The sequence below is a fragment of the Ovis aries genome, chromosome 15, assembly GCF_016772045.2.
Source record: "Ovis aries strain OAR_USU_Benz2616 breed Rambouillet chromosome 15, ARS-UI_Ramb_v3.0, whole genome shotgun sequence".
In the NCBI taxonomy this organism is placed as follows: Eukaryota; Metazoa; Chordata; class Mammalia; order Artiodactyla; family Bovidae; genus Ovis; species Ovis aries.
In genome coordinates this window covers 54,315,208-54,333,073 of record NC_056068.1, presented here as the reverse complement: position 1 = coordinate 54,333,073, position 17,866 = coordinate 54,315,208, and the positions used below count along the sequence as shown (strand labels likewise).

Sequence of the window (17,866 nt, the reverse complement as noted above, 5' to 3'; positions counted from 1 at the left end):
GTTTCAACACTGATAATTTTTTAAGAATGTCAACCTCTACCTTTAATCTAGCTCTAGCTCTCAACTACTGTTCCTGGTTCAAGGGAAACAAACACATAAGCAAAATGTTTTATTGCCTCCCTTTGTAGTTTAAAACTGCAGCCTGGTGCTCAGTGAGAGCCTTGCACAGGAACACCTTTGATGCAGGTGCGCATGTCAGGACCGACTCCTGACCGCTTGGAGCAGAACCTCAGCCGTGGATGTTCGTGAAGGACCAGTGGATCCAGGTAGCAGCTGGCTGTGTTAGGTTTGGACTCTGCTGTTCCTGTAGTGCCTTTTGTTAGTTCATTCACCAAGAAGGAAGGCTGTGGAGGAAGGGCAGGAGTGTGCCAGCTTGCTCAGCAAGAGAACTATGAGAGAGCAGAGGGATTTACCACCTCCAGGGCAGAGTGGATAGACTCTGGAACAAGAAAGGGAATTGAAGGGCTGAATGTCTCAAAATCCCAGGCTTTCATTGCAAGGTCAGGCTTTATGGAGCAAGAAGTCTGATTAGACAGAGCCTGGGGAACTTTGAGTGTACAGCCATTAAAAAAAAAAAAAAATTGCCATGGAGGAGAGGAGAATTCATACAGGTGGTGATGAAGGGGGTGTTTTCCCACCTCTGAAAAATAGGGAGAGCTGCAGGGGGTTATTTGGAAGGGGTGCAGCTAGATCGCAAAGGATTGGTGGAGCCTGAGGGGGCCCTTCCTCCCCTGTCCCCACCCCCATTTGGGCTCGAAACAGGAGATAGGTTTGGGCCAGTCACATACAAGGGACCCAGCTGCTCACAGTCTTCCAGGTAGACTGAGGCAAGCTTTCACAGGAGCTCCATGCTCCTCAAGGTGCCAAGCAGCCAACTAGCAGAGGGGAAAAGTCCAGGCCGGAAGCCCTGAGAGCAGCCTCACAGGGTGGAGAGAAGGTGGACCAGGTAGCCTGAGTCCCCACAGGAGCTGAGCAGGGCTTAGAGGGTCCGAGGAGAGGGAAGGATGACAAAGGTGTGAGGATCCGGAGATTAGAACCACAGAGGCCAGCAGCCAACATCCAAACCTGACTGTGGGGAGGCTGGAGAGGCTTGTCAGAAGCCCTGGAGCCATTTGGGTGAAGGATAGGTGAGGGAGAATCTGGGGATTTGAACACTTAACCCAAAGAAGATATGTTTTATCCAGAAATGGTCAAGTTGTGTTGAAATGGCAAGATAAAAGTCTTCTACCATTAGCTGAAAAGAGGATTCATGAGCTTGGCTGAAAGACTGTTATGGGAAAATAAAATTATATTTCTGTACATCTGGGCTGTTAACATACATTAGAAACTGCTGCCCAAAGTAGAATTCCTTGTGCCAGTGGGTTGGTGCACACAAATGCAGGGGCCAGCGCTGAAGCTGAGTCCTAAGGGGGCCAGGCCAGAGGTGTCAGGATGTATTTAGACTTTTTTTTTTTTTTTTAAAGATCATCAACACGACAATGCAAAATATAATTGAAAGAGAACAAGCCTGGTAGTGTTGGAGGTGTTGTCTATGGATCTAGTTTGCCACTATCCAGCCTCATGGCTTGTCACTCTTGCTCTGGCCCTACTGGTCACTTGCAAGCCCTCCACATGTGCCATGCACAAATCAACCTCAAAGCTTTGCATATGCAGTGCTCTTGGCCAGGAATGGCCTCTCTGTAGCTTCAGTTCAGTTCAGTTGCTCAGTCGTGTCTGACTCTTTGCGACCCCATGAACTGCAGCACGCCAGGCCTCCCTGTCCATCACCAACTCCCAGAGTCCACTTAAACCCATGTCTATTGATTCAGTGATGCCATCTAACCATCTCATCCTCTGTCGTCCCCTTCTCCTCCTGCCCTCAATCTTTCCCAGCATCAGGGTCTTTTCAAATGAGTCAGCTCTTTGCATCATGTGGCTAAAGTATTGGAGTTTCACCTTCAACATCAGTCCTTCCAATGAACACTCAGGACTGATCTCCTTTAGGATGGACTGGTTGGATCTCCTTGCAGTCCAAGGGACTCTCAAGAGTCTTCTCCAACACCACAATTCAAAAGCATCAATTCTTCAGCACTCAGCTTTCTTTATAATCCAGCTCTCACATCCATACATGACCGCTGGAAAAACCATAGCCTTGACTAGATGGACCTTTGTTGGCAAAATAATGTCTCTGCTTTTTAATATGATGTCTAGGTTGGTCATAGCTTTCCTTCCAAGGAGTAAGCGTCTTTTAATTTCATGGCTGCAGCCACCATCTGCAGTGATTTTGGAGCCCCCAAAAATAAAGTCTGACACTGTTTCCCTATCTATTTGCCATGAAGTGATGAGACTGGATACCATGATCTTAGTTTTCTGAATGTTGAGCTTTAATCCAGCTTTTTCACTCTTCTCTTTCACTTTCATCAAGAGGCTCTTTAGTTCTTCACTTTCTGCCATAAGAGTGGTGTCATCTGCATATCGGAGGTTATTGATATTCCCGGCAATCTTGATTCCAGCTTGTGTTTCTTCCAGCCCACCGTTTCTCATGATGTACTCTGCATATAAGTTAAATAAGCAGGGTGACAATATACAGCCTTGACGTTCTCCTTTTCCTATTTGGAACCAGTCTGTTGTTCCATGTCCAGTTCTAACTGTTGCTTCCTGACCTGCATACAGATTTCTCAAGAGGCAGGTCAGGTGGTCTGGTATTCCCATCTCTTTCAGAATTTTCCACAGTTTATTGTGATTGACACAGTCAAAGGCTTTGGCATAGTCAACAAAGCAGAAATAGATGCTTTTCTGGAACTCTCTTGCTTTTTCCATGATCCAGTGGATGTTGGCAATTTGATCTCTGGTTCCTCTGCCTTTTCTAAAACCAGCTTGAACATCTGGAAGTTCATGGTTCACGTATTACTGAAGCCTAGCTTGGAGAATTTTGAGCATTACTTTACTAGCGTGTGAGATGAGTGCAATTGTGTGGTAATTTGAGCATTCTTTGGCATTGCTTTTCTCTGGGATTGGAATGAAAACTGACCTTTTCCAGTCCTGTGGCCACTGCTGAGTTTTCCAGATCTGCTGACATATTGAGTGCAGCACTTTCACAGCATCATCTTTCAGGATTTGAAATGGCTCAACTGGAATTCCATCATCTCCACTAGCTTTGTTTGTAGTGATGCTTCCTAAGGCCCACTTGACTTCACATTCCAGGGTGTCTGGCTCTAGGTGAGTGATCACACCATCATGATTATCTGGGTCGTGAAGATCTTTTTGTACAGTTCTTCTGTGTATTCTTGCCATCTCTTCTTAATATCTTCTGCTTCTGTTAGGTAAATACCATTTCTGTCCTTTATTGAGCCCATCTTTGCATGAAATGTTCCCTTGGTATCTCTAATTTTCCTAAAGAGATCTCTAGTCTTTCCCATTCTATTGCTTTCCTCTATTTCTTTGCATTAGTCTCTGAGGAAGAAAAAAAAAATCTCTGAGGAAGGCTTTCTTATCTCTCCTTTCTATTCTTTAGAACTTTCTATTCAAATGGGTATATCTTTCCTTTTCTCCTTTGCTTTTCGCTTCCCTTCTTTTCACAGCTATTTATAAGGCCTCTTAGACAGCCATTTTGCTTTTTTGCGTTTCTTTTTCTTGGGGATGGTCTTGATTCCTGTCTCCTGTACAATGTCACGAACCTCCATCCACAGTTCCTGAGGCACTCTATCAGATCTAGTCCCTTAGATCTATTTCTCACTTCCACTGTATAGTCGTAAGGGATTTTATTTAGGTCAAATCTGTTTAAATCTTTTCCCCAAGGAGGCGTGCCTGAGCTCCCAGTCTCCCCCATGTCAGACTCCCACCATTGGTCGGTCGCCTGTGGGTTTCCTTCACAGCACTGCCCCATGATTTGTTCAGCCAGTGCTGACCAATAGGGGGCGCCCAATCAATGCTAAATGAATGAATGCCACATGGAACTGTGGCCTGCCGCTCAGGTGGAATGTAGAGAAAGGACTCACAGGTTCTGGTTTCAAGTTCTAGCTCTTGTCACATTTTAGCTCTAGGAACTTGGCTATGACACTGACTTCTCTGGGCCTCAGCCGCTTCATCTATAAAATGGGCATTCAGCACACTGATCCTGCAGACAGACTTTCCTGAGCACTGGTCGTGCCTCTCAACAGGGTGGCCACCCTCTCGGAGCTCACAGCCTGCTGAAGGTGGCAGACAGGGAAACAGACACTCGAGAAAATGAAAGGGTGGTGGGGAGGACCCCAAAGAGGGAGGCCTCCCTGTTTCAGGGTGGACGTGTGGGTGGAGACTGGGGAAGATGACGGGAAAGACTTCAGAGAGCAAAGGAGAATGGCTGAACTCTGGCTTACAGGAGCAACAGTGGCTTGCTGTTGTGCTGTGGGTTAGGTAAGACACTGTATGGGCTGTGGGCCTGAGGCATTCAATGCCGAGCATCCGCATGGCTGTAGGGCAGGGTGTGGGTTAGAGGCACCAGAGTGAGTCACGGACCCCCAGTTGCCCATTACTCGTCACCCACGGACGATCCTGTTTCATCGGTACTCCAACTGGTATTCTACTACATACCTCACCCTAGTCCTGGACAAATGCATTTCATCTGTAAATGTTTCATCATGCATCTCTAAGAGATACAAACTTTTCAAAAAACTGTTTTTCACTATTATCAGACCCCCCCCCCCCAAATCCTTAATACAATCAAATACTTAGTGTTTACATTTTGACTTTTCCTTAGTTTATTTTCAGGCTGTCAGTTTATAGGAACCAAAGAAGGTCTATAATGAGATAGATATGTCTATTGTGTCTCTTTTTAAGAGGTTTTCCCCCCTTCGTTTTTTTTTTTTTCTTGCAATATGCTTATCGAGGAAACCAAGTTCTTTGTCCTATAGAGTTTTCCACTGTCCAGATTTTGCTGATTGCATCTTCCAGGTGTTAACATGCTCACTTGCCCTCTGATTTTCCTGTAAGCTAGTAGTTAGATCCAGAGCTGTTCTGACCAATAGTGATATATCATGAGCCACAAATTCAAGTCACATATGCAATTTAAAATTTTATAATAGTCATATGTTAAGAAGTAAAAGAAACAAAATTATATTTTACTTAATTTAATATATCCAAAATATCACTCGAACACAGAACCAATAAAAAATTCTTAATATAAATGTACATTATATTTTTGTACTATCTCTGAAATTGTTTCTTACTCTTAGCACATCTCAGTTTGAGCCACTTTTCAACTAAATATCTGTAAGTGGCCAGTGTCTGCTGAATTTGACACCACAGATAGAGGTTTGATTATACTTAGAGTTGGACTTTTGCCAAGAATTCTTCATGGGTGTTGTGCCCTTTCATTAGGCAGCATAAAATGTCTAGTTTTCTTTTTGTGATACCTACCTTAGATACATTAGATTCATTAGAATTGCAAAGTATTGATGGTCTAATTCTATTATCCCTCTTGAATCTTATTTTACTTTGAATATTTCTGATAAGAGAAACTTCCTCTCATCAGTGATTTGATTAACTAGTAAGTATTTGATTTTTTCCCCCCCTTTATTTAGCAGTTCCTAGAGGGTTAGAGCTGTGTGTAGGGCAGGTCACTGGGCTTCAGTATGGAAAATGGGTTGCAGGGCAAGAAGGTGACTGAAGGGAGTTAGGGAGGATGTGATTACCTCCAGGTGGCAACCCCAGCCATGGCCGCCCCTTGGGCAGCCAGCCAGTTATTGTTGTTCAGTCGCTAAGTCGTGTCCTACTCTTTGCCACCCCAGGGACTGCAGCACGTCAGGCTTCCCTGTCTATCATCATCTCCCAGAGTTTGCTCACATTCATGTCCACTGAGTCTGTGATGCTATCTAACCTCCTTATCCTGTGCCACCTGCTTCTCCTGTTGCTCTCAATCTTTCCCAACATCAGGGTCTTTTCCAATGAGTCAGCCCTTCGCTTCAGGTGGCCAGAGTATTGGAGCTTCAGCATCAGTCCTTCCAGTGAATATTTAGGGTTGATTTCCTTTAGGATTCACTGGTTTGATTTCCCTGCTGTCCAAGGAACTCTCCAGAGTCTTCTCCAGCACCACAATTGGAAAGCATCAACTTTTTGATGCTCAGCCTTCTTTATGGTTCAGCTCTTATATCTGTACATGACTACTGGAAAAGCCATAGCTTTGACTACAGTAACTTCTCACCCCTAAACCTCAGGAACCTCCTTCAAAAGGCCAATAAGCACCTGCCATCCCCCAGTACTTGCAGGGAACCCTTTCTGCCCTTGCTTGGGGCCAGGGCAGAAAAATCAAGGCAACTGGCAGGTTTTTGAGAGCAAAGGGTCTGGCTCTGAGACTGGCAAACTTGGAGACAGCTTGTCTATAGCCTTTTACTCAGTTTGCATGAGCAAAAGCTCATAGACCACCTGTGTGTAAAGTAGCCTGGGGTGCCCTCACAACACAGTAACATCCCAAGAGCAAGACACAGTGAATCCGGTTTCTTTGAAGAATAAGGTATTCCCTCCAAGTGAATTAAAAACTTTTTTGGCAAGTAAATTTTTGAGGAAAAGTTTGTCCCTTAAAGTATCAATTTATATTCACCTTTGTGAATAACTTCAGTTCAGTTCAGTTGCTCAGTCATGTCCGACTCTTTGTGACCCCATGAACTGCAGCACACCAGACCTCCCTGTCCATCACCAACTCCCAAGAGTTCACCCAAACTCATGTCCATCGAGTAGGTGATGCCATCAAGCCATCTCATCGTCTGTCCCCTTCTCCTCCTGTCCCCAATCCCTCCCAGCATCAGGGTCTTTTCCAATGAGTCAACTCTTCGCATCAGGTGGCCAGAGTATTGGAGTTTCAGCTTTAGCATCAGTCCTTCCAAAGAACACTCAGGACTGATCTTTAGAATGGACTGGTTGGATCTTCTTGCAGTCCAAGGCGAATAATTTACTCCCTTAAAATATTTTATGTGTTTTTCCATCAAACTTAAGTGAATTCAGCCTTTTTCTGACTGAGGGCTATCTGAAGGAACAGTACAAGCCATTCAATCTGAATTTTTTAAGTTGTTTTGTTCATTTTTGCAGTGTATTTTAAAGCCATTGTGTTGAGGATCTTGAGTAGAAGCAGGCTGTGTGACATGATTGAGCCCCAAGCTCTTCACAACAGGCGGAGTGACAAATGAGGGTCCTCTCCTTTCCTGCCATGCTCCGGAACCCCAAGGCAGTTGGGTTTCGAAGAATGAGTGCTAGTCTGCTTCTGTGACAAAAGGAGTCCTGACCCATGGGAAAGTCCTGACCCCTGAGTAAGGGGCTGACTTCACTTTCAGAGGAGCGCATGGGCTAAGAAGTCAAGCGCCTTGCCTGGGTCACACAGCCAGTGAGCAGTGGGGCTGGGATCGGAGTTCCTGACTGGCTGTTCTGTGGGGCCGAGGGCTTCTCACTCAAGATGCCCAGACTGCTTCCTTCCGGCCTGTTGGTGTCTGCTTCTAACAGCCTGGTTATCCATTATTTCTTTGCATCATTATTTCAACCTTGATTCCTTTCTAATTTGGTGCTGGTACTTTGTTCTTGTTCAGTCACTAGGCTATGTCTGTGACCCCATGGACTGCAGCACAGTCCTCCCTGTCCTTCACCATCTCCCGGAGTTTGCTCAAACTCATGTGCTTTGGGTCGGTGATGCCATCCAACCATCTCATCCTCTGTCGCTCCTCCTGCCCTCAATCTTTCCCAGCATCAGGGTCTTTTCCAGTGAGTCAGCTGTTTCCATCAGGTGGCCAAAGTATTGTAGCTTCAGCATCAGTCCTTTCAGTGAGTATTTAGGGTTGATTTCCTTTAGGACTGACTGGTTTGATCTCCTTGCAGTCCAAGAGAAATCTCAAGAGTATTCTCCAGCACCACAATTCAAAAGCATCAAATCTTTGGCACTCAGCCTTCTTTATGGTCCAACTCTCACATCTGTACGTGACTCCTGGAAAGACCATAGCTTTGACTATACAGATCTTTGTCAGCAAAATGATGTCTTTGCTTTTTAATATGCTGTCTAGGTTTGTCATAGCTTTCCTTCCAAAGAGCAAGCATTTTCTAAAATCATGACTTTAGATGGTTCTCACTACAGAATCACCATCTGTAGTGATTTTGGAGCCCAAGAAGAGAAAATCTGCTACTGCTTCCACTTTTCCCCCTTCTATTTGCCGTGAAGTGATGGGACCAGATGCCATGATCTTAGTTTTTTGAATCTTGAGTTTTAAGCCACCTTTTTCACTCTCCTCTTTCACCCTCATCAAGAGGCTCTTTAGTTCCTCTTCACTTTCTGCCATTAGAGTGGTATCATCTGCATATCTAAGATTGTTGGTATTTCTCCTGGCAATCTTGATTCCAGCTTGTAACTCATCCTGCCTGGCACTTAGTATGATATACTCTGCATATAAGTCAAACAGGGTGACAATATATAGCCTTGATGAATTCCTTTCCCAATTTTGAACCAGTCATTTGTTCCATGTAAGGTTCTAACTCTTGCTTCTTGACCCGAATACAGGTTTCTCAGGAGACAGGTAAGATGGTCTGGTATTCCCACCTCTCTAAGAATTTTCCACAGTTCGTTGTGATCCACATAGCCAAAGGCTTTAGTGTAGTCAATAAAACAGAAGTAGATATTTTTCTGGAATTCCCTTGCTTTCTCTTTGATCTAATGAATGTTGGCAATTTGATTGATTTCTGGTTCCTCTGCCTTTTCTAAACCCAGATTGTACATCTGGGAGTTCTCAAGTACTCCTAATACCTAGCTTGAAGGATTTTGAGTATAACCTTACTAGCCTGGGAAGGCAGTGCAGTTATCTGATAGTTTGAACATTCTTTAGCACTGCCCTTCTTGGGAATTGGGATGAAAACTGACCTTTTCCAGTCCTGTGGCCACTGCTGGGTTTTCCAAATTTGCTGATATATTGAGTGCAGCACTTTAACAGCATCATCTTTTAGGATTTTAAATAGCTTGGCTGGTATTCTATCACCTCCACTAGCTTTATTGGTAGTAATGCTTCCTAAGGCCCACCTGACTTCATACTCCAAGATGTCTGGCTCTAGGTGAGTGACCACACCTTTGTGGTTATCCGGGTCATTAAGACCTTTTTTTGTACAGTTCTTCTTTATATTCTTGCCACCTCTTCTTAATCTCTTCTGCCTCTGTTAGATCCTTTCTTTTATCATGTCCATCCTTGCATGAAATGTTTCTTTGATATATCCAGTTTCCTCAGAGAGAGCTCTAGTCTTTCCCATTCTATTGTTTTTTTTTATTTCTTTGCATTGTTCATTTAAGGCCTTCTTATCTCTCCTTGCTATTCTCTGGAACTTTGCATTTAGTTGGGTGTATCTTTCCTTTTCTCCCTTGCTTTTTGCTGCTCTACTTTCCTCAGTTATTTGTAAAGCTTCCTCAAATAACCACTTTGCCTTCTTGCATTTCTATTTTTTCCTAAATATTTGTTTTTTATTTTGCTGCACTGGGCCTTAGTTACAGCCTGCAGGATCTTTAGTTGTGGCATATGGGATCTAGTTCCCTGACTAGGAGATGAACCTGGACCTCCTGCATTGGGAGCATGGAGTCCCAACCACTAGACCACCAAGGAAGTCCCATTTTTCTTGGGATGGTTTTGGTCATTGCTTCCTGTAATGTTATGAAGCTCTGCCCATAGTTCTTCAGGCACTGTTTACTAGATCTAATCCCTTGAATTTGTTCATCGCCTCCATTGTATAATCATAAGGGATTTGATTTAGGTCATCCCTGAAAATGGCCTGGCGGTCTTCCCCACTTTATTTAGTTTAAGCATGAATTTTGCTATAAGGAGCTGATGATCTGAGACATAGTCAGCTCCGGGTCTTGATTTTGCTGACTGTATAGAACTTTTCCAACTTTGGCTGCAAAGAATATAATCAATCTGATTTTGCTATTGACCATCTGGTGATGTCTATGTATAGAGTGATCTTGTGTTGTTGGAAAAGGGTGTTTGCTATGACCAGTGTTTTCTCTTACCAAAAATTCTGTTAGCCTTTGCCCTGCTTCATTTTGTACTTCAAGACCAAACTTGCCTGTTACTCCAGGTACCTCTTGACTTCATGCTTTGGTATTCTAATCCCCTGTAATGAAAAGGATATCTTTTTTTGGTGTTTGTTCTAGAAGGTCTTGTAGGTCTTCATAGAACTGGTCAGCTTCAGCTTCTTCAGCATCAGTGGTTGGGGCATAGACTTGGATTACTGTGATATTGAATGGTTTGCTTGGAAATGAACTGAGATCATTCTATTGTTTTTGAGACTGAACTCAAGTACTGCATTTTTGTTGACTACAAGGGCTACTCTATTTCTTCTATGAGATTCTTGCCCACAGTAGTAGATATAATGGCCATTAGAAATTAAATTCGTCCATTCCCGTTCATTTTAGTTCACTGATTCCTAAGATGTTTACTCTTGCCATTTCCTGCTTGACTACGTCCAATTTACCTTGATTCATGGACCTAACATCCCAGGTTCCTATGCGATATTGTTCTTTACAGTGTCAGATCCGACTCTCATCACCAGACACCTCCACAACTGGGTGTCGTTTCTACTTTGGCCCAGCCACACTTTGGCTCCATTCTTTCTGGAGCTATTAATAATTGCCCTCTGCTTTTCCCCAGTGGCATACTGGACACCTCCCAACCTGGGGGGCTCATCTTTCAGTGTCCTATCTTTTTGCCTTTTTATACTTTCATGGGGTTCTCACAGCAAGAATACTGGAGTGGTTTGCTTGTACTTTAATGGGGACTAAAGAGAAAGAAGTTCATTAGACTTGTGTTCTGTACAAAACCAAAAGGATAAGAGCCTGACACTCTCCCCCTTGTAGTTCTGGGCTTGGCCGACTAAAGCTATTACTATTTCTTCAACTGACTGTCTTTTTTATCTAGATTCATGACCACTTTTTCTGGATTGCTGACATTGCCAGTCTCTAAAGTGTGGAATTATTTTATAGACATGTATTTTTTTTATTCATTTAAAATCCACAAGGCTGAGCTGTCTACCTACAAAACTATAATTAGATATGCTAAGAGGGAAAAAAAAAAAAAAAGAAAGCCTCTATCTCCTTTGAGTGAAATTAAGAGCTCTGGGCACCAGTTCAGGGTTCAGTGAAGCAGCTAGAAGCTGTGAGACAGAATATGTATGGATAAGGTGGCTTAAATAAACTCATCTGCCAGGTGTTAAAAAACCATGAAAATAAGCTAATTAGGTTTATAGACCATACCTCAACAGTGTCCATGCCACCCACCGAAACACTTTGGAACTCTTGACATTTGTTTAGAGCTTAGTTTTTCAAAAGGGCAGTTTCAGCCTGGATACATTCTCAATGTGTACAGAATGGAGATCTCCCTTTGAAAGCCTGATGTATATGTTGCAAGAAATCCTTGTTGAATGACTAATTCCTCCCTATGTGCGTGGTGCTTTGAAAAGATCAAGTGTTTCATAAAAATACTGATCACTTACACTCTATCCAGTACCAGGTCGCGGGGTGGGGAGAGGTGTGGGTATCATCCCTACTTTAAAAAAAATTTTTTTGGGGAGTATAGTTGATTTACAATGTTGTGTTAGTTTCAGGTGCACAGCAATGTGAACCAGTTATTAACACATCCATTCTTTATTTTCCCAGATGGGCTGTTACACAACTATTGAGTAGAGTTCCCTGCACTATACTACAGGTCCTTATTAGTTACATATGGGCTTCACTGATGGCTCAGTGGGTAGAGAATCTGCCTGCAATGCAGAAGACAGGAGACATGGGTTCAATTCCTTGGTCAGAAAGATCCCCTGGAGAAGGAAAATGATAGCCTACTCCAGTCTTCTTGCCTGGTAAATCCCATGGACAGAGGAGCCTGGCAGGCTACAGTCCATGGGGTCACAAAGTAGTGTGTACACGTCAATCCCAATCTCCCAATTCATCCCTCTCCACTCCTATACACCCTGGCAACTGTGTTTTCTCCATCTGTGACTCTGACACGGATATAAGCTCATTTGTGTCGTGTTTCTAGATTCTACATGTAAGTGATATCATACGATACTTGTCTTTTTCTAACTTCCTTCACTTAGTATGATAATCTTCAGGTCCATTCATGTTGCTGCAAATGCCATTTTTCATGACTAATATTCATATACACACCCCATCTTGTCGATGGACACTTAGGTTGCGTCCATGTGTCTTGGCTATTGTATACAGAGCTGCTGTGAACATCTGGGTGCGTGACCCTTTTCAAATCATGGTTTTCTCAGATAAATGTCCAGGGCTAGGATTGGTGGATCATTATTATAACTCTGTTTTTAGTTTTTTAAGGAACCTCCATACTGTTCTCCATAGTGGCTGTACCAATTTACCTCCCCACCAACAGTGTAGCAGGGTCCCCTTTCTCCATCCCCTCTCTAGCATTTACTATTTGCAGACTTTTTGATGATGGCCATTCTGACTGGTGGGAGGTATCATCTCCATGTGACCCATTAAGAGCCAGATTCAGAGAAGTGGCCGGGCTCGAGTGCTAGAGCAGGAAATGGTGATAACAAGTCTCCGGTCTCCTTTCTGTCACTAGGCAGTGGTTTCCTACAGGACAAAAAGGAACCAACACAGATGATGTAGGTCCTATACAAACATTATGCCAAGGGCAGAGTTCTTGTCAATTCTTTACAGATCAAGAACTGAAGAGGCCTTAGCTCAGTGACATGACTAGGGTCGCAACGTCAAAGTGGCTGAGCTGGGGCATTCAGAATCTAACCTTTAAAGAATAGACGCTGGCTGCCCTTTGTACCACATAGTAAAAATCCAGGTCATTGTTCAGTCCTTACCCCAAAACCATTAGGAACACAAGGACGAACTTCTTTTTCAGACACAGTTTTTTTTTTTTTTTCAAAACAAAATGGTAGAGAAGATTAAGAAGCATATCACTCAAACCCAGCTTCAACTTGGCTGCTAGTTATCATTCACATCTAAACAAGTTACTCTTCTGTCTTCAAGACTGGAAAGGTCACTGGTCAGTCACCCAAATCTCTTCACCTTTTATCCTAAGCCCTTCCTCCATGGGCCTGCAATTCAATTTCTCCTCTTACCTTTCCTCACATCCATTCAGGGCCCAAGCACAGCAAACTCCTTGCAGTTCTGCAAATATGCCTGCGGCCCTGCCCTGCCTCTGGGCCTTGGCCCATGCTGCTCCCTCCATCTGTAATGTGAAGTCGCATACATCTTTCATCTGTATTAACTTCATGACCCTTTCTTAATCCTTGAGTCATAATAACTTCCTCTGAATCCTGTAGCATGGCGAGACATCTCTCCATCACAGAACTTATCGCACTGAATTATACTTAATTGTTAATATACCTATGCCACCCTTCCTTCCCCTACTCCCAACTGGAGACTGTGGCAGGGGTCAAGGTTGATTAATTTTCATATAAACTTGTTTAGTCCAGTCCCTTTCAAAGTGGAATGGGGGCTAGCTCAGTAAATGTGGAATGGCTGGCAGACTGTTTAAGAATGAGGTTTTCATAGTTAACTCTGCTTCAGTATGAAATTCAAAACAATGAAGAAGACAGGACTCAAACAGCACAGGGAAATAACATACACTTTTACTCTCAAAATAAATACTAATCAATTTTATTTTATAAATACAGATGCTGACTTTTCTTCCAATTACCAACAGATCAGTTTCACATGCCATTTATTATTGGTGGTGGTTTAAAAAATTATTTAAATAACCAGTTAGGTCAGGATAAATGGGCACCATTAGAACTGCTAAAAAAATATAGTTGGATACAATCTTCCAAAACTAATATTCTGGGGGAAAAAAATCTCTGGAATTTTTGAAGTGGGTAAAGGGAAGTAGAGAGAGAAAACACAAGCAAATATTCATCTGATAACATTTGCTGGCTGTTAAGAGTGTCTCGGCTACATGAAAACTGAAAGGGCCCTTAGCAGTTCAGAAATGGACAGGACTGAGTTTTCATGTCAACTTATATTCTCAAAGCAATTTTGTTTTTTTAGTGGTTTACAAGAATAATTAGAAAGATTAGTAGGAGATAATAACTACATCCCATATTTTGGCCTTGGCCACTTTAAACAGAAGCAAAATGAATTCTGCAGCCTTGGGAAATGTCAGAGATTTATTCCTGGAGAATGTAATGCTGTAGGATTTACATATATCCAAGTATGGCAAAAACTACAGACACCAAACAAACTCCATGAAAATCCAAAGTCTAAACAAACCCAAACCTACAAGTGGTGTTTTGAGGCATAACATCATTGGACACAGTGTGGATCAGGAAAATGTGCAGGTAACTGTCCATCAGTTCTGGGCTACCTGATCACATTCAATGGTGGGGTTCCATGCTGTGGGCGTGAAAGGCTGTGAACCCGAGTCAGGGAGTCCATAAATGGTAGACTGACTGACAAAATCCCCGAGCTCCAGGCTCTACTTGGTTTTGTGGAACCTGAGATGAACACTGTAAAACATGGGTGCTCCTATATGTGGTCCAGCTGCAGGGCCTAAATCGAATGTACCTTGTCTTTGAGTTTGGCATGGAGTTTAAAGGTCTCTCCCATATCTGAGGAACCACAAATCACATGTGATTCACCTTCCATTGTTCACTACTAACACAGTCCTTCAACGCCTTTCTTTTGGGCTTGGGGGGTAGATGTTGCTTCACTGGAGGACCCACAGCCCAGACGGATGTACACCTCCGACCATGTCTAGCTCCACCCTGACTGACTCTAAAATGAATGACAGTACACTGTCAAAGAAGCCATGACCCTACAGATGGCTTCTGCTCCAGGTTTGGAGTAGTTCCACCTATTTATGAGAAATAAGATGGATTTCTTCAGATCAAGTTAAAGCTTTTAATTGCTTGCAGGTTGGGTCTGTCTGTCATGCAATGATTCTGTGAGTTCTTTACATGAAAAAATAACATGAACTATTCCATTTAACAATGTAGCGCTATATTAAAATTGAGCCCAGGAATGCTTGGATGAAGTATGACAATAATTATGAAACCTATGAGTTAAGTTGTTATGTAGGATGAATGAGCTATTACAGAGTACACCTGTGATGGTATGTTGCTATATACAATATGTAAACTCAAATGAAGTCAACAACATTAGCTTAGATACAGCCACAGGTTTTGCTCAGGCTAGTCCTGTCATGATGTAACATATGGAGATGTAGGTTCAAGAGGAATTTCAAAGCTGGGAAAAAAACCAGGTCGAGTGCAGTAAACTCAATTTTTATTCTTCTACATAATACATGGATATAAGCATAAAATCTCCTTAAAGAGCTTGCAACCCTGAGGTGATGTCCTTGGGTATATAAAGTATACAGCAACAGCAAATGAAATCTGAGCTCCAGGAATGAAAATGGACTTCAAAAACATAATTTAATATTTATGCAATTGCACACATAGCAATAGTATTCTATGCCTCATCTAGTCTCTGAATCCAACTACATCAACTGCCCTGCAGTTTGCACACTGGACAGCCTGACTCCCTACATATATTTCATCACACACAATGCCTCCTTTCCAGCTGAAATTTAATAAATTAACATGGGATTTACATATAGGGATTTCTATATGGTGAGTGCATTGCCAGAAAGCACACCCAGCTTTTGACAACAGCATCTGCTCACATAACACCTTTGGCCCCCAGAGGGAACTTGAAGCTGTCTGACTATAGTAACCTTGTTGGGGAGGGTCCATGAGGGTCCCCTAGGATCCTCCAGAGGTGAGGTTTTTCATATAATCTGAGGGCTGCTTCAAGGGTATGGCTGACTGAAAGAGGTGGGAGGTCACGGCAACTGCATTAAAGAACCAGTGAATGTGATGTCCTCTGTGGTCAGGATGCACAAGGCATCTACTGTGCCAATGGCATAACAGCTGGGTTGACTGTGGAGCCTGGGAGCAGAGGCCTATAGGCCTTTGTATAGGAGACCATTGTGCTTCTTACACATCAACCTAATGGATGGCCAAAGATCCTTCAGTCAATGGTAGAGACCTTTTACTGAATATTCAATTTTCCCAAAAGTTTCTGGTGAGGGCAAACACTATGAGAATCTAAAGGCGAGTTCATTATATTATTTATATATTATCATCTTCCCTCTGAGGATAACATATAAGTGTAAATAAAAAAGCAGACAAATGCCTATAAGGTGACTCAAGCTAGAGAGTGACTTTTGCCTTTAAAACAACTGTCAGGCCTAAAAAGCAAAATCTTGCAAGCAAAATCTAACTTTGGCCCATTGATACACAATGATCCTGAGTCCCTCCTTGATTCACAAAGTCTATTTTTCTGAGGAATATCCTCCATTAATATTCATTTTGTGTCATAATTACTACAAAGGGTAACCAGTGCAGCTTTATCCTCATTTCAAGCAGACTCCATCCTGGTCCTACCATCTGTCCGCTCGCTTCACTTATCAGAACTCCTGCGTGGCCTGCGGAAACTGGATACGTTTTCGTTCAGTGCATAGATCCTTCGGGAGAACTCTTCAAATTCTCCCAGAACTTGTTCATCACACTCCACTGCCACAGCACTGTCCACGGGGATGCAGTTAAATGCTTCCAGCTGATCGCCTGAGGTGAAGCCTGTGGCTTCCATTCCAATGATCTCTTCTGCCTGTTCCACGGTGCAGCAGAGCTCCGCTTCCGAGACTGGGTGGAAGCCCCCGGGGAGCTGGGCGCCAGACGAGCTGGCCTGCTCACCGGGCAGGAGAGTGCCGTTGATTGTGGCTGGGGGCCCCGAGAGGGCTTGTCCCTGCTCCTGGCTAGTGTTCACACTCATGTGGCCTCCATTTAAGCTGTCGCCCAGATCTACCCCTTTTTTCTTGTTTTCTTTGGAGAGGTCCAAGGAGGTGTCCAAGGAGGAAGACAGAGATGCTGTCTTTCTGTCAGATTCTCCCGTGGAGGGCACAGGGGTCACAGGCTGGACTAGTGCAGAGTTGTAACTGGGGGGAGGGGTTTTGTACTGGAGTCTCTCATTCTCTGAGCTGGCCCGTTTCCGGTATCCTTTGTCTGGTGAAGGGATCCCCCCAGAGAAGCCAACATCTGCACCCCCAAATATGGAGCTTTGTCTCTTTGGAACAGGGATTGCACTGGAGGTGTGATGTCTGTCACTAGAAGACAAAGGAAAACAAGAAGTTACTTTCAACTTCAGAACTTAGCTTAAACCTTCTGGATCAAGAGACAGGAAATCATATGTTCAAGTGTGAGAAAATACAAACTGACAATACTCAATCTTAGTAGTAACTGTAGTGTCCAAATGCAAGATACAACAAAGTATTATGAGTTCAGCATTGGGAACTTCCTTTAAGAAGGATACAAGACATGCATGCTAAAATATATGCAGAGGGGAGTGCCCAGGGTAGAGGCCATGTCATATGGGGAGGAGTTGAGGCAGCTGGAGGGATTGGATCTGGAAAGAAAAATATATGAGGATGTGATCAAATTCATATGTCTGTAGAGCTACCAATATTCTTGTTTCTACTATTCAAGTCTTATTTTACCTTCATAAAACAGATATTGTCATTTGGCAGAGAACTTCAAAGACTTGTCCATGATAACCTCAGCGAGGCAGGGGCAAGGCTGGACTAAAATCCATGACTCATAACTCAATGGTCAATAGCTTTTGCAATAGCCAAATGCTAATTGCCTTGTGTTAGACAGCTGGCAGAGAGAGGACCAAGGAGATGTGTGTGTGTGTTTCATGAAAAATTAACTTGGGAAATGACCTCTCCTGTATAATGGTAGTCACACACATTTTGTAATACTTGGTCTTCATCTTCCTTCAAACTTCCTTCAAAGTTTTCTCAGGAAGATACATTTGGGCCAGCAATAATAATCACTGTTTGGCTGTACAAAGCATAGTTTC

General features: G+C 43.2%; 1 protein-coding gene and 1 long non-coding RNA gene across 7 annotated transcripts in view; one reads left to right on the top strand and one right to left on the bottom strand.

Annotated features, from left to right (window-relative positions):
• The window catches only part of LOC121816703 (uncharacterized), a 42,359-nt gene that overhangs the window by 9,760 nt on the left and 14,733 nt on the right, over window positions 1-17,866 (top strand). The gene's annotated exons all lie outside the window — the stretch shown is intronic.
• UVRAG (UV radiation resistance associated) overlaps window positions 13,591-17,866 on the bottom strand; it is a 321,480-nt gene continuing 317,204 nt past the window's right edge. For 5 of the 6 annotated variants that reach the window (XM_027979551.2, XM_060399449.1, XM_042233268.2 and 2 more), the window contains one exon: window positions 13,591-17,111. In XM_027979551.2, coding sequence (XP_027835352.1) covers window positions 16,409-17,111 — 703 coding nt within the window. In that variant the 3' untranslated portion in view covers window positions 13,591-16,408. The remainder of the gene's footprint in view (window positions 17,112-17,866) is intronic. The other variant, XM_042233269.2, reaches the window with a different exon arrangement.